At 42.1% G+C, this 16,764-nt stretch overlaps 1 protein-coding gene across 1 annotated transcript; it reads right to left on the bottom strand.

Annotated features, from left to right (window-relative positions):
• Window positions 1-9,461: 9,461 nt before the first annotated feature.
• Window positions 9,462-16,754, bottom strand: LOC117594595 (extensin-like). Its single transcript, XM_034292836.1, has 5 exons — window positions 16,571-16,754; window positions 16,322-16,443; window positions 14,202-14,211; window positions 13,932-14,012; window positions 9,462-12,531 (listed from the first exon to the last, which is right to left on the bottom strand). Exons 1-5 carry the CDS (start codon window positions 16,752-16,754, stop codon window positions 11,903-11,905), a joined length of 1,026 nt encoding a protein of 341 aa, XP_034148727.1. The 3' UTR covers window positions 9,462-11,902.
• Window positions 16,755-16,764: the final 10 nt, after the last annotated feature.

Below are 16,764 nucleotides of genomic sequence, written 5' to 3'. Positions count from 1 at the left end.
GCACCAGGCACTGTGAATCGCCAATGACAGCAGAGTAGACAAGTGGCCTATTGGCAACTACTTGGAAACGTGGAGCGGCAGTGATGGGTGCCTCGGTTGATTCGAATCAATTTTTAAAAAAAATGAATCAAACAAATTAGCTAGTTTAGAGGCCCGAAAAGTTATCCTATTTCTAATTACCTGGGCTTGCGAACCAAGAAAATGTGACATTCTCATATGACCCTGTCCTTGTACTGATAAATACATAAATACATTACACTTTAAAACGGCAAACTATCAGCCTGAATGCAAAATGTGTACTTTTGCAAGACATTGGTGTAAAACAGCAGTATTTTCTCTGAGCCCTATGGCATAATGTGAACAATAACTCTGCCACATGGCATTATCTTAAGAACTGCATCAATTGCAATCAAAATAGCAATCAACTAGCAATATTTTCTCTTGCAGAATAACATCATGAATCTGTAACATTTTCTCTCTTCATGACAAAATAGGTTGAAATGCTGGAACTGCCTATGGACCCTAAATAATACTGTGAGGCACTGAATGTGCACTGATACAGTATTTGTGGTATTTTTGGTTCTGAGGGAAAGAAAGTGGAAGACAGTTGTTGCAGGCCTCATTCACCACTGACTTGCAAAAGCAGAGCAATTGCACCAGTCACCACACTTTTAATGTTCCATTAAATATTTTTATTTAAAGGGGCCATATGTAAGATTTTTACTAAACTACAAGCATAAATACATGCATACATGACCAGAAGATGTTAAACGTTAATGTTTCAAATATGTATTTTTTTACAAAGATTGTTCAGAGTGCCTTATAGACATCTGGTATCATTCAGTAAGGACGACTAGAAGACAAGTCATGTTATTGTTTAAAATCAGTTATGTAAACATAAGATGAAGAACAGTGCCCCTTTAACACTATATACATGGCAAAATTGATATATAACATATGTGATGTAATCATGGAATTGATTTGAGCTGGTGTTGTTTATGGTATCGCGGGCAATGGTAACAACACATTGTAGATGACAGTCGTCCTTGTGTTCAAAGGATTTTCGGTGTGGTCGGAGTGAAATGGTCACACTATACCACCATTCAAATAACACAACACCAAACTAAAACTGAAATGGTTTTTAAATAACCCATCTGTATTTTTTGTGTGCGCTGTATACCCTAATGTATTTCTTACTAAAATGTTTTTACTAAGTGTAACTCAAAGAGAAATGTTCCAAATGATTTAAAACCTTTATGTTATACTGACTTTTACTACATTTTTATAAGTTTAAAATGAACATTTCCCCAGCGTGCTCTGCTTCAGGTTGATATTTTGGAATGTTTTTATTATCCTATTTTTGCAAGTACATTGACTGATTAATTGATTTTAGCTGTACAAACATCAAACACATACATTTGTCTAAAGTAATCCAATCATGTAGTAAAACATAGTTTGCACCCGCTACGGAAATTATTGTAACAATTACATAAATTGTTTTCCTGTCAAAACATCAGCTGGAATCTTCACAAGCCAATGCTTTGAGGTCTAAAGAAAAAGAAGACGCTGTTCTGAAAAGCATTAGTGTACTATACAGTAAAGGTCACAACTCGCATCATCTGCTAAAGATGGATGCAGTGGATCAGTTTGGGACAAATGAAAGCCTCTGGGTGAACACAATGAGTTTTGATCAACTATTGGATTGGAGCATGTTTATTGATGAATCACAATGTGAGATTAAGACGAGCCCAGGGTCAGCTATCAGTAGGAATTGATACATCCCATGTTTCTCAAAAGAAGAACCCAAATGAAAAATAAATCTCCATCATCCCAGTCTCAGACACACATGGAGTCCCAAAGATAGAAGGTGGATGTAAAAATATAGCAGATCTCAAAGTAAAGGTGCTGCCTTCTCCAGTCCTGGTCCACGAGCAGTCTGAAGAATGCTCCATTCAGCCAGTAAAAAAAGAGGAAGATAGCATAATTGAAGTGGAGAAGGAAGAGAATGAAGACTGGCTGAACACTGATAATGAGGATGTTGTGAAAGTGACAGTGCCATCATTATGCTCTGATAAAGCATACACTCTGATGGAAAGTGACAATATGCAGGATTGTAAAAACCATGAGGGTGAGATTGAAGATTGCAACATAACATCAGTGGAACCAGAGAAAGCTGCATATACAGATAGGAAAGCTAGTGCTGTTAATAAAAGTAACTCTAAGGGTCGTGGCCTGCAATGAAAATCAGGCAGACAGACATTGAAGCCTTCAGTTACTGTTCAGTTGGACACTAGAATGGGCAAAACGAGTATCCTAAGTGATTTTGAGCGTGGGATGATTATCGGTGCAAGGTATGCCGGTTCCAGCATCTCTGAAGTGGCTGCCCATTTAGGATTTTCATGCACAACAGTGTCTAAGGTTTACAAAGAATGTATTAATGCATCAAAGAAGTCCTAGAAAATAACTCCTGTAAAGGTGCAGACTGTTTGGGGATCTACAGCATTTTTAATTCACTCAGAAAATGTAATGAAAGACGACAGAAAGAATTCCGAAGACAAAACCATTTGGACAAAAATAAATCCATACAAATGCTCTGGGTGTTAAAAAGATACTGAAGACTAGATCATATAATAAATGACCCACTCTGAAGAGAAGATTTTAATGTGACAGCATAATGTATAACTATGTCTCTGTCATTTACAAATAGAGTAATGGGTGGTAACCCTAGAGTTCACTTGAACGGGCAATGCATATTGGGAAATTATATTGTAGTTGTGACTTAGTATATTACTCAATTCCTTTAAGCAAATACAGCTCACATTTGAAACCCTGTTTAAGTTGTTTCAACTGAAAATATTTGTGTGTGCTTTCACAATAATTTCAGTAAAATGGAACGAAAATATAAATGTTTAAATAACCCTAAACATATACGTTCTGCAAACTATTAGTAACTTAAAATTATTGTGGCAACTGAGTGCCTTGATTTTCTTGAGTTCTGGGAACTTATTGATGTTTACAGTGTGAGTAGTACTAATTTATTTTGAGGCAATCAGTTGCCACAAAACATTTAAGTTTAGAAAGTTAGTTAAATCATAACTTTTTAGTTTTATATTAGTTGTCATTACTTCAATTATTTTATTTCTTCTAAATTACAGTACAACATATTGACTTAATTTTATTAAGTAAACTTTATTCAATGAGAATATTTATTTCCGTTTTAAGTTTCAGTAAGGTTTTGTTGCATCAATGTCATGGCCTTCAGCTGCTTTTGTAGTTGGCTATCTCTATAAACACTCATCAGTATTTTTGTCTATTGTTCTAGCCCTTCTTTCTTACATGCCTATCTTGCTAAAAAGGTAAAAGTTATATGATGACTAGGGTTGCCAAAGTTAACACATTAACGAGTGTGATTTACTTAAAATGCTTAACACTATAAATTATTGTGTTGCCAGTAACACATGTTTCTTTTTTGAGCATTATATCCATAGTCAATGAAGAGCTGTCACTGACTGTGTTTTTATTTGCATAAGGCCAACATATAACTTTATTTGACGCTTGACTTGTCCAGAACGCTTCACAAGTCTATGAACCTGCATAACAGCATGTTAAAACACAGGAAGTGCTGTTCCAAGTCATCAGAAATGGTAATATCTCTCCTTACGCCCCACATCCCTGTGTACCTAAAAAAATAAACACTGAACAAGGAGGCCATCGGCCCCGCCTCTGAACCTCTTCTTCAACTGATTCCAAATAGTGATCTGTGAATCAAGAACAATTCATTATTTTTTAAAACTGGGTGTACTGAATCACTGAAGTAGATGATTAATTCAAGTGAATCACTTTTACGCCAGAGAAAATCCCAGAGATGAAGTCTGCTGTGATGTCAGAACAATAACTCTTTGATCACAAACCCTTAACAGTTGTCAGATGTCACAATGTCCTGAAGAATTTCTAAAATAATTGTGGAAGCAAATATTTATGCATCCTCTCAGTTTTTATTATGTTTTTAAAGCATTTAGCTAGATTATGTTAATGATGAAATATTTAGAACAAATAGTTGCTATCATCTTTAAATTATTATTATTTTTTAAATTGCTCTTATTCAAGCATAACTAATGAGCGTAAAACGTGAAGTTCGTAAAAATCTTCTATTTACTTTCAGAAAGCATCTGAGTAAATATTTGTAAGTAAATATAATTAAACATAATTCTGGGTATGACTTAGGTCTATATCAGCACAGTCATTATTTACACTTAGTGAAAACATTTAATTCAGTCAGTGTGTAGATGGCAAGAGAAGTGTCAGTTAAATAAACAGCAAAATTAGTGAACGGCGACAAAGGAACAATAATAGTTGGACCACCTTTGCAAAAATAAATTTAAATATTGTAAAATGTACAAAATTCTGTCAACCTATGGAGGATCAACTAATCTCCACTAACATTTGAGGTCCAAACACTCAACTGTGTGAAGTGGGGGTGACACAACAGATGATAATGATGCTAGGCCTAATTCAGCTCCAGTCACCACTGCATCCTCACTCACATCCACGACCCCAACCACAGCTACAAAAACAACAACCTCAGTAACAGCTTTGACCACAGCTACAACAACAACCTCAGTAACAGCTTTACCACAGCTACAACAACAACCTCAGTAACAGCTTTACCACAGCTACAACAACAACCTCAGTAACAGCTTTACCACAGCTACAAAAACAACAACCTCAGTAACAGCTTTGACCACAGCTACAACAACAACAACCTCAGTAATAGCTTTACCACAGCTACAACAACAACAACCTCAGTAACAGCTTTACCACAGCTACAACAACAACCTCAGTAACAGCTTTGACCACAGCTACAACAACAACAACCTCAGTAACAGCTTTACCACAGCTACAACAACAACAACCTCAGTAACAGCTTCGACCACAGCTACAACAACAACAACCTCAGTAACAGCTTCAACCACAGCTACAACAACAACATAATGCATGGCTTTTTAAACATAATTTTTTTTATTTAGGGCCAAATCTGAAGATCTAAAATTTAATACAGAAGATTACCCATTGATTGTAATAAATTATTTTAATTGTTTCACAGCACTAGTGATTACAAAAACGTTTTGCCATGTTAGTGGGCCCAGCCACCAATCATCTGCCATGTTTATGGGCCTGGTCAATCATCTGCCATGTCTATAGGCCTGGCCAATTCTTTTCCATGTTTATGGGCCTGGCCAATTATCTGCAATGTTAACGGGCCTTGCCAATCAACTCCCATTTTATCAGGAACAGCTCCTTGTCCTGTTAAAAGGCCTGGCCAATCAACTGCCATAACATGGGCTATTATCTTCAATGTTATTTGGCCTGGCCCATTGTCTTCCATTTAAATTTCCTCTGCAGTCATCTGCCATTATAACAGGCATTGTCCATTGACTACTGTGTACTATCAGAGTGACCTTTTTACAGATTTGCAACCATTTTGGAGAATTCTGCTGTTTTAAAATCATCCTTTGGCCATGGAGCCCTGGTTTAGGGAGGGGATGTCATTTAGAAGGATCTCTGACCTTCTTTGCTGTAGTGTGGAGCACATCAAATTTAAAATATTTTTGTCAAAATTGTTAATTGCTAGGTAGAAATCTGTTTTCGACTTCCAATCTGGGTTCATGCTATATCCTTGTCCAAGGATATGGTTTAATTTCTTGCTCTTTTGTTTAATATGGAGTAAGTTAATTGATATTTAGAGATGTTGACTAGTGCAGCATATGTTGAACTGGGTTATGTTTCAGAGTTATCCTGTTACAGTGGATATATTTTTAGCCTCAGCTAGTAAGAGGGTGGTCCTACTTTTTTTGTGAAGTCAGATTTGGGAGAAATTCGATTTTATTGTTGACTTGCTGCTGCACGGAATGGATTTGGGGGAAGATATTGCTCACAATACCTCTACCAACCTCTGGTGGTTGAACTGAGTAAGCACAACTGCTTTTTGCATTTCATATTCATTCATACTGATAAAGCTACTGAGGGAAGCAACATGAACTGGAAACTTCAGCCAAACTTCAGATACCCCTCAAAACCAAGTTCACCATGCAACCAATATTTCTAACAACCAGTGACATATACTATTAAATAAAACAGAACAAGTAGTGGTATTTCCACCAAATGTTGGCCTAAATACACCAATGAGAGTCGTTGATGGTAACTCAATCTGTTGCATCTAAAAAAAATAAACTATTCAGGCCATGTACCAATGTTACCAGTTACAAATAACCCTTCACTGATTAACCTACCTATGTTTTATCAGTTTATTATCATATAATTTCAATAGGAGACTAACTTAAATTGTATATAAAAAGCCTGTCTTCTGTCCTTACTGGGCAGACATTCTGGGGATTATGTCATCATCGAAATATTGGAAGGATATGTTATGTGTAGTGGACAAAATCATTGGCCTAAGTAAAACATTTTTTTAGGATTTCAGGGTGAATTGAGTTATTTCAGATGGAATAACTCACAGAGTAGGTATTTCCTATTTGGGTTAAACATAGAATCAGAATTGTCTGTAAGATCATTTACATATACCCAAAATGTAATTGTGCAGCATTGCTGCTAGTGGTAAACAACATGTAAAGTACATACTGTCAGTTTAAATTAGAGGGTAGTTTCATCCATATCAGATTAACCACTTAGGAAATTACAGCACTCTATTGCAGAACTTTGGATTTGAAATAACACATTGAAGATAGTGTTAACGTGTAGACTGCCAGGTTCAATTTAAGTGAATTTTCATCTGTATGAGATAAACGACTATTTAGACAGATAAATACCAGGGCCTTTTTGCCTCCAGTCTTGTTTTCAGCAAGTAAACATGCCCAATTGGATACAGATTGGGTGATTGACTTAACCAGGCAAGAATGTTTCAGTTTCATGCCTATGAAGACAAGTTAGGTAGTTCCACACTGCAAAAACTTTCTTTAAAAAAAGTAAGAAAATGTAACTATTTTTGAGGAGATATTTGCAAAGACAAATTATTTGATAAAACCAAGCAGCATTGTCTAATACAACTTTAGCTTGTCTAGAAAATGTACCTTATTTTAGGGATGGTTAGATTTTCAACATGAAAAAGATAAATACAGCTCCGGAAAAAATGAAGAGACCACTGCACCTTTTTCTTTGTTCAATTTGTAGTGGTATTTTAATTTTAACCCTTCTTTTCCTCACTCAAAACCTTCCTTTTCAACCTTTTTGGAAAGGAAAGAGAAAGATGCAGTGGTCTCTTAATCTTTTCCGGAGCTCTATACTTGATAAGTCATTTTTTGCAGTGCAGTGGCAGCCATACATGCTCAAAACAGAAAGCACCCTTTCCAAGTATTTAGATTAGATTCAACTTAAGTAATTGAACAGTATGAGTACAGTACAACGAAATGCAGTTAGCATCTAACCAGAGGTGCAAACAGAAGATGGCAGGATATTAAGTATTAAGTACAGTGTACCTTACAAGCAGAACGTATAAATGTGCAATGAAGGCAAATAGGGGAGGCCAGAAAATTAAGTATTATGTATGTAGCCTACAAGTGGGGAATGAATAGTTGTGCGATGAAGCGAATGCATGTACAAATGACAATTCTGGTCACAGAGTTCAGCAAGGTTACGGTAGATGGAAGAAACTGTTCCTGAGCCTGCTGATGTGGGAAAGAAGAGACCTGTACCGCCTGCCTGATGGTAGGAGGGTCAACAGTTGGTGGCATGGATGTGAAGGGTCCCTGGTGATGCCATGTGCCCCCCGCGTGGCACTGCTTGCACTGGAGGTCTACGATGGCTGGGAGCTGGGCACCAGTGATGTGCTGGAGGTCTACGATGGCTGGGAGCTGGGCACCAGTGTTGTGCTGGGCGGTTTTCACCACCCATTGCAGGGCCTATGTGCTATGCCAGTTATTTTTCTCTAGACTTTCCCTTTGCCATAAATTTGGTATATGTCTATATTTGTCTCATCTGTCCACAATACCCTTTTCCAGAGATCTGGAAAATCTCTTTTACGCCACCCTGTTTGCAAGCATCGAAACCTAGTGATTTTGTAGCTTGCAGTCCAGCCTCTGTCGTTCTGCTGGTGAAGTGTTCTCTTTATGGTGAGCATTCTTTGGTCATACACTGCAGAGGCCTACCAAGTAATTTGACATTGCTGAGCACATCATTGCTTCTTAATGTATCAAAATGTTGGTTTTGGCTTGCCAAATGTTTGGGGTATGTCCCTGATTGATTTATCTGCCTCATGTTGGCCAACTTGACTTACATAGACACTTTGGTCCTAATGTTGTCAGACACCAGCAACAGACTCCAAATCCTCAGATCAAGACTGGTCATTTAACAGCTTTCATGTAAATGGACTCACAATGCAAATAAACCAGTCAAATGAAATACAGCCGTGACAAAACCCCTATTTTTCGCAGTTTGTGCACTAATTTGTTTACGTATCGGTTAGTGAGCATTTGTCCTTTGCCAAGATAATTTATCCACCTGACAGGTGTGACATCAAGAAGCTGATTAAACAGCATGATTATTACACAGGTGCACCTTGTGCTAGGGACAATAAAAGGCCACTCTACAATGTGCAGTTTTGACATGCCTCACAATCCCACAGATGTCTCAAGTTCTGTCCGGAGTGTGCAATGGGCCTGCAGACCTAATTAGTGTCCACCAGAATTGTTGCCTAAAAATAAGGTTGTCTCAGTTTAGCTGATCGGCCGCCTTAGTGATCAAGTTAAGGTCCGTTGGGTTCAGCATAACTCCTGCCTATCATCAAAGTGTGTTTGTATCACATTTTGTCCTCATCTGTCCTCTAATCTCATAAATACATCAGCATATAACCAGATTTCAATAAAAGTTAATTCAATTCAAAGCTTATACTCCCATAAAAAGCATTCCCCTGGCTAGATGTCCAAATAGCAGTTTGTGTCTAATTGCAGTTTGAGGCACGATGACCCTAAGGTTCCACAAACTTGGAAAAAACTGTGATCCTGGTAGAATTGTTTTATTTATCTCTTGATAGTGAGAAACTACTTTTTATAGTCATCGTCTGACTTACAAATGTAAACAAGATTGTGTCTCATTTCATGTGTGTTCTCTGAAATTCCCCATGTTGATGGTTGACTAATGGAGACACAGATGACCACTTCAAACTTCCTAATAGTTAAAACTTGCCACTTTCATGTTGAGGTACATTAGAGATTTTTTTTCAAAGGAATAGAGCAGGGTGGAGATGTACAGTAATACTTTCCTTTACTGCGTTTTCTTTAAAACAAGCAGAAGCTACAAATATCTACACTGACCAAGCCTGTAAAGCGCAGCCCAGAGTGCTGTGTGATTTACCTGGTCAAAATCCGGAACAATTAGATTGATTAAGTGCAAGAAATTACAGAAATATTGCTTAGTTACATAGAAAAGACAGTATTTATACTCTGCTCTTATTTGGAGCACTTTGTAAAGACTTTATTGCAAAAATACAAGTTACATCTGCTAGCACAGCATTTACAAACAAAGTCCAAAATGGAAATCTGTCAACCCTTCCTTTATATTACCAAGCCATCCTCTTAACATTTAAGTTTGAAGGCTCTCTGTACACACATTTACACTATTCAGCAGTTGCAGTATCTGTTTATTAGCATGACTTGTGTAAAAGAAAGAAGGAAAAAAATAACTGACACACCCGCTGTTTTACTGTCAAACCACAAGGGGGCAGGGCTGCATAATTTATACACAAATTAAGGATTATTCCTTCCTATTAAATCAGAATTACTCTCACTAGTGGCACTCTTTGGTTAAATGTTTAACATCTGCAACAATCCAGATACATTTTAGTTTTAAAAACTGATTAGGCGGACAACAACCCTCTGCCTGGTAAACTGCCCAGAAGTGTTGTGCATCCTATGCTTTGTGTAGTCGTTAACTAAGAATTTAGCAGGACATACCTTAAGACACTCAGAAACGTGACTCCATTCTATTCATATTCCCTTAGTCATATCTACAGTGTAAAAAAATAAGTGTAAAAATATTCCAAAACAAAATCTGAAATAGTGTTGAAAGCAACGAAACATTTCTTTAATATCTTTCATTTTGAATAGTAAATAACATAAGTGTATTTTCTAAGGCTGTAACTTGATTTTCCTCCAAAGTGAAAAAACTGTAATTGGGATTAATTATCAATAAGTTTACATCATCATGTCTAAAGTCTGCCTCAAAAACGAGGCAATGTTGGCTTTTGTTGTATTCCAGCGCTATAAATCAACATCTTAGTAATATCTCTCTGGGTTGAGATTTCAATTAAGAACATTAAACTAATTTGCCATTTCCAGTGTTAGCGCATCACAAAGATAGAATATTAAGAAAAATGACTAGCATTTAAGATTCAACTAGTAAGATTTGTTAAAAGCCATTAAACTGACAGCTTAATGGTTTCAATCTAGTTAATACATATAATTCAGCCATTAATTTCTCTCTTAGAGTGAACCTCTGTCCATCCTTAAGTCAGGATCACCATCCTTCACTAGTCTTTAAAGTACAAAAATAAGCTAACATTGAGCCTCTCCCGTAACAATGGGAGACATATCAATATAATTAAAACAGCAACAGATAAAACTATCTTAACACTTCTGAAGTGCACTAAACTGTTAACGCAGTTAGGTAAATTCACTGCACTAAGAAAATGTCATATATACTTATTATATGGAAGTTTAGTGATTCTCTCAGTCGTAGGTCTGCTGAGCAACCATGCATAGCTGCAGGGCTGTGAAAAGCCTGAGGAGAAATGTTCAAGGTTGTTGGCCCTGCCTCTCAGATGTTGGCCCATTTTACAAGAGGGCTCCAGTCACCAAACAGTGCTAGCTAGAATGCAAAGTACAGCAGGTCTATGGCATATACTACAGTATACAGGTTAGGCCAATAGATTAGTTTGTTAAGTCATAAACTACTTTCACAGGGCTCCCGTAGCACAGTAAGTAAATAGAATCGGAGCGCTCAGAGGGTCCAGTTTTAGTGACGTCATCCAATGAGTGGAGAGGTTGCTGTGACGCATCCATTTACGGCCATGGAAATGTCAGTGAGACGACAGGGAAAGCGGGGAACGCGGTGAGATGGCGGTGAGTCACCTTCGACGGAGCGCCACCAGTGCTGCTAGCCAACCCCTGGAGGACCAGGCAATCACCCAGTTAACCACGTACACTCTACCTTTACGAAGCCCTGTGGTTCCCTCCTGACCGTCACCCTGTCGGACGCTTTCACAACTACAAATACACATTCCACACCAGCTGAAAACTATTTTGTTTTTAATGGATTTTAGTTTGAATTGTTCAAGCGCTTTGGAGACCCTTTCTGTAACAAAAAGCACTATAGAAGTTGAATAAACTATTGTTGGTCAAACCTGTTGAAAACCTGTAAAAAAAAAAAAAATCTCTTATACAAAATCTCTCACTGTGCTTTGTCCTCAGACCGACTATGTAACTCAACTATCATCTGTAAAAGGCTTCCTCAGGTCAACCTGGCTAAAACACTAAATTCAGGCTGTTCTGGTGGTGACAGGGGAATTATCCTCCCAGAACCACAGTGCCTCCTGCCATCCAATTCAGGGGACCCTTGGTGAGAATAGGGCAAACAAAGGGCCACGTCTACACTGGCTGGACTCTATGACCTTCCAACATCGCGGGCTTCACTCTGGATCCCATCCTCTTTAAATAACATCATACAACAGTGAAAGCTGCCAAACATGAACTCAACACAATTCGACCAGGTTAAGCTATTGGCGGGCCTGTCTGGCTCAAGTGGGTCGGGCTTGGGGATATAGTACAGATATTAACTGATGGGAAGCAAACGGGCCACATTCTGAGTGTGCTGTGTGGGGGTGGGTTGGGCATCAGCTGGCCGGGCGGAAACGGGCCATGTAGGCTCCGCAGGACTGGCAGTAGTGTCGGGAGGGCTCCGTGGGCAGCTGTTGACACAGGGAACAGAGATGGGCCGTAGCGGGGCCCCGGGATGAAGCCCTCATATGGGGATGGTCCTGCCTGTGGGTGGGCTGATGGAGGGGGCGGGCATCCCGCATGGGCGCGGGTGGTGGTACCATCCTGTAGTCAGGGGTCCTCCAGTCAACATCTGGGGGTACGTCTAGGCGGAGAGGCTGGGTCGAGGTCTCGATGGGCAGCCGCTGGTGGGCTGGGTGACGTTGGGGCGGTAGGCATGTGGCTGGGGCTCGGCCTGATGGAGAGGGCTGCTTGTAGCCGTTGGTTGCACCGCTAGGGGTGGCCGAGCGGCGCGGGCGGGAGAGGGTGGCGTAGCTCGCGTCCGGGTGGCTGTAGTACCCGGAGCCGAGGCTGGGGCCGGGCGCTTCCCTGGGCCGGGGTAGGGAGGAGGACCCGGACGGAGGCGCCCTGCGAGGTGCCCGCGGCAGCGTGCCGTAGCTCAGTGCAACACTGTTGTAGCTGTCCCGGGAGAAAGCTTCACCCCGGTCAAACACAGCCAGAAACTCGTCTCCCTTCTGGTGAACTCCTGCGGAGCAGAAAATACGTCAGAACACTGGCACGGAACCTGGACAATTCAAGAGTTCTGCTCATCTCTTCCTGTCACACTGTGGCATATTCTACACCGTTTTATCCCTAAGCGAAAACATCTTCAAATATTATACCACAGTAGGATCCAGACTTTGAGACCATGAAAGGGATAGCAGACAGTGAGTGTAAACTCCAAGCCACTGTGGCCTGGCTGATACGGCCAGTCAGGTGCTCCGGTCTGTTGACTGGAGTCGGTGGAGGCGGAGGGGGCTGATGGTTACCTGAGCGTCCCAGGTAGGGCCCCGCTGAGGGGGGTCTCGCTGCCTGCTGAGGGGGGTGCTGGGGCAATGCTGGGGGGCTGGAGTGGTGGTGGTTGTGAAGGTGTTGGGGTTCGGGTGGACAGAGGTGGGTGGAGGAGGGAGGGTGGTGCTGGGAGGACGTGCTAGGGTGACGTGCGGAGACTCGGGGGTCCGCATGCTTTGGCATCCTGGTAACTGGGGGCTCCTTTTTTCAGCGGAGAGAAAGAAGGAAGTTCAGGGTGGGAGAGACAAGAGAGAGAGAGATCCACCGCAAGGTGATGATACCCAGCGGTTTGAGGAAGGAAGGAGGGAAGGATGAGAGGAGAGGAAGACAGATGAGCAAAAGTAAAACAGTCAGGATTTTAATGGCATCACTAAGGTCACCATCTATTCATATAATGCATCAGTGCCATGTCTAGTTCAGCTATTTGGATCTGTCACCATTCACTAGGATATATGAATAAGCAATATTAGTTAGGTACAAATCAAGCATTTACAGATGTAAGCATCTTTATAATTTCGGAAGGTGAGGAGACGTTTAGCCCAAAAAGTAGCCTGTGAATTACAACACAGGCTACGTTCCTGCTCCAATCCTCAACGAATCTCATCTCTTCAGAACCTACTCCCCCAGTGGACCACCCGATCAATTGAATGAGATTTGAGTTCTGAGTTTTCCCTGGATTGTTCTTCAGGCGAAGAATGTAAGCTTAACATGGTTAAAAGCTTAATGGATTAACAAAATGATTTATTAATCATGTATAGAATTTGCCTCTGGCATTTTAGTGTGGGAGGTTTGTGCCACTAGGGGCTCCATTGCATCTCAGCATGGCAGTTGCATTATGTGAACACCAGATGGCAGTACAACAGCATGAAACAGACCCGTCCGTTGGGGGGGGGGGGGGGGGGGGGCGTGGTGGAGGGTACACAGACAATACGTGATGACGTAACCATGTGCTCACCTAACATAACACAGAAAGCGCTGAGTGGGAGTGACAGCTGTGGCCTTTCCAAGAATGGAGGCTCCGTCTGAGCGGATGATGTGTGCGATCCGTGCGCGCGCGCGCGTGTGTGTGTGTGTGTGTGTGTGTGTGTGACTCACGAAGCTGCGGGAGGGCGCAAGGTGTTCGGGTCGTCCCCCTATGACGGTGCCACTCAGGCTGCGGGCGATGCGGCGAAGGTTCTCAGCGCTGTAGTTCTGGTCGTCTCCCAGCCGTCGATCACACGACATAGGCTACCGGGTAAAGAACGGAGCGTGAGACCAACACACTGCTGACACAAACGCATGCTAGACCACACGCAAGTCAGTTGGATACAGCCCTCGCATATCTGCACCAAATCACACGCAGCCTGAACATGCTTCAACCCTTACGGCCCGGAACCTAAAGAACACATGCAAACACACGAATACACACACACACACACACACACACACACGAATACACACACACACACACACAAAGAGACACACACACACAAAGAGACACACACACACACACACAAAGAGACGCACACACACACACACAAAGAGACGCACACACACACATACACACACACGAACATACACACATGAACATACACACATGAACATACACACATGAACATACACACACACGAAGAGACACACACACACACAAAGAGACACACACACACACAAAGAGACACACACACACACACAAAGAGACACACACACACACAAAGAGACAAACACACACACACACACAGAGACAAACACACACACACACACACAGAGACAAACACACACACACACACACACACACACACACAAAGAGACACACACACACACACACACACACAAAGAGACACACACACACAAAGAGACACACACACACAAAGAGACACACACACACACACACACACACACACAAAGAGACACACACACACACACACACACACACACACACACACACACAAAGAGACACACACACACACAGAGACAAACACACACACACACACACACACACACAAAGAGACACACACACACACACACACACACACACACACACACACACACACACAAAGAGACACACACACACAAAGAGACACACACACACACACACACACACACACACACACAAAGAGACACACACACACAAAGAGACACACACACACACAAAGAGACACACACACACACACACACAAAGAGACACACACACACACACACACACAAAGGGACACACACACACACACACACACAAAGAGACACACACACACAAAGAGACAAACACACACACACACACACACACACACACACACACACACAAAGAGACAAACACACACACACACACACACAGAGACAAACACAAACACACACACACACAAAGAGATACACACACACACACACACAAAGAGACACACACACACAAAGAGACACACACACACACACAGAGACACACACACACACACAGAGACACACACACACAAAGAGACACACACACACAAAGAGACACACACACACACACACACACACACACAAAGGGACACACACACACACACACACACACACAAAGAGACACACACACACACAAAGAGACACACACACACACACAAAGAGACACACACACACAAAGAGACACGCACGCACACACAAAGAGACACGCACACACACACAAAGAGACACGCACACACACACACACAAAGAGACACACGCACGAACATACACACACACACACACACACGCACGAACATACACACACACACACACACGAACATACACACACACACACACACGAACATACACACACACACACACACGAACATACACACACACACACACACGAACATACACACACACACACACACGAACATACACACACACACACACACGAACATACACACACACACACACACGAACATACACACACACACACACACGAACATACACACACACACACACACGAACATACACACACGAACATACACACACACACACGGACATACACACACGAACATACACACACGAACATACACACACGAACATACACACACACACACACACACACGAACATACACACACACACACGGACATACACACACACGGACATACACACACACGGACATACACGGACATACACACACACGGACACACACACACACACGGACATACACACACATGGACACACACACACACGGACATACACACACACACACGGACATACACACACACACACACGGACACACACACACACGGACATACACACACACGGACACACACACACACACGGACATACACACACACACGGACATACACACACACACACGGACATACACACACACACACGGACATACACACACACACACACGGACATACACACGGACATACACACACACACACGGACATACACACACACACGGACATACACACACACACACGGACATACACACACACACACGGACATACACACACACACACGGACATACACACACACACACACACACACGGACATACACACACCGCCTTGGGATGCCAACCTTGGGGTGTTGGATTGGGCTGCTGGTGTAGCCTGGAGTTCTGTAAGCATGTCTCTCAATCTCTGCGGTGGGGGTCTTGGAGCGGCCAGGCGAGGCCAGGTCAGACAGCAGCTTCCTAGCCGCTGTGCGTAGAACACGAAGACACAGCATTAGTCGCGGACTGCTCTCATCCACCCATTCCTCACTTATAAACACTTCAGCATTATGGTTTGTTCTTTTTTCTTTTCACAGGGCGCCGACTGAACTTACGCTGTTTATTGGCACCGGGCTGAGGGCTGATGCCTCGCGTGGCCCGGGGTAGGCTGGCAGCCTGCAGGCTCGCCTGGTACAGAGAGTCCAGCTCTGACAGCTCCTCGCAAGGTGAGCCCACCCCAGGGGCAGGCTGGGAGTTGTAGTAGCGGCTCACATTCTCCGCCCAGCGCTCCACAGGCATGGAGGCACTC

Source organism: Esox lucius, chromosome 6 (genome assembly GCF_011004845.1).
Source record: "Esox lucius isolate fEsoLuc1 chromosome 6, fEsoLuc1.pri, whole genome shotgun sequence".
Classification (NCBI taxonomy): Eukaryota; Metazoa; Chordata; class Actinopteri; order Esociformes; family Esocidae; genus Esox; species Esox lucius.
This window is presented reverse-complemented; position numbering and strand designations above follow the sequence as displayed.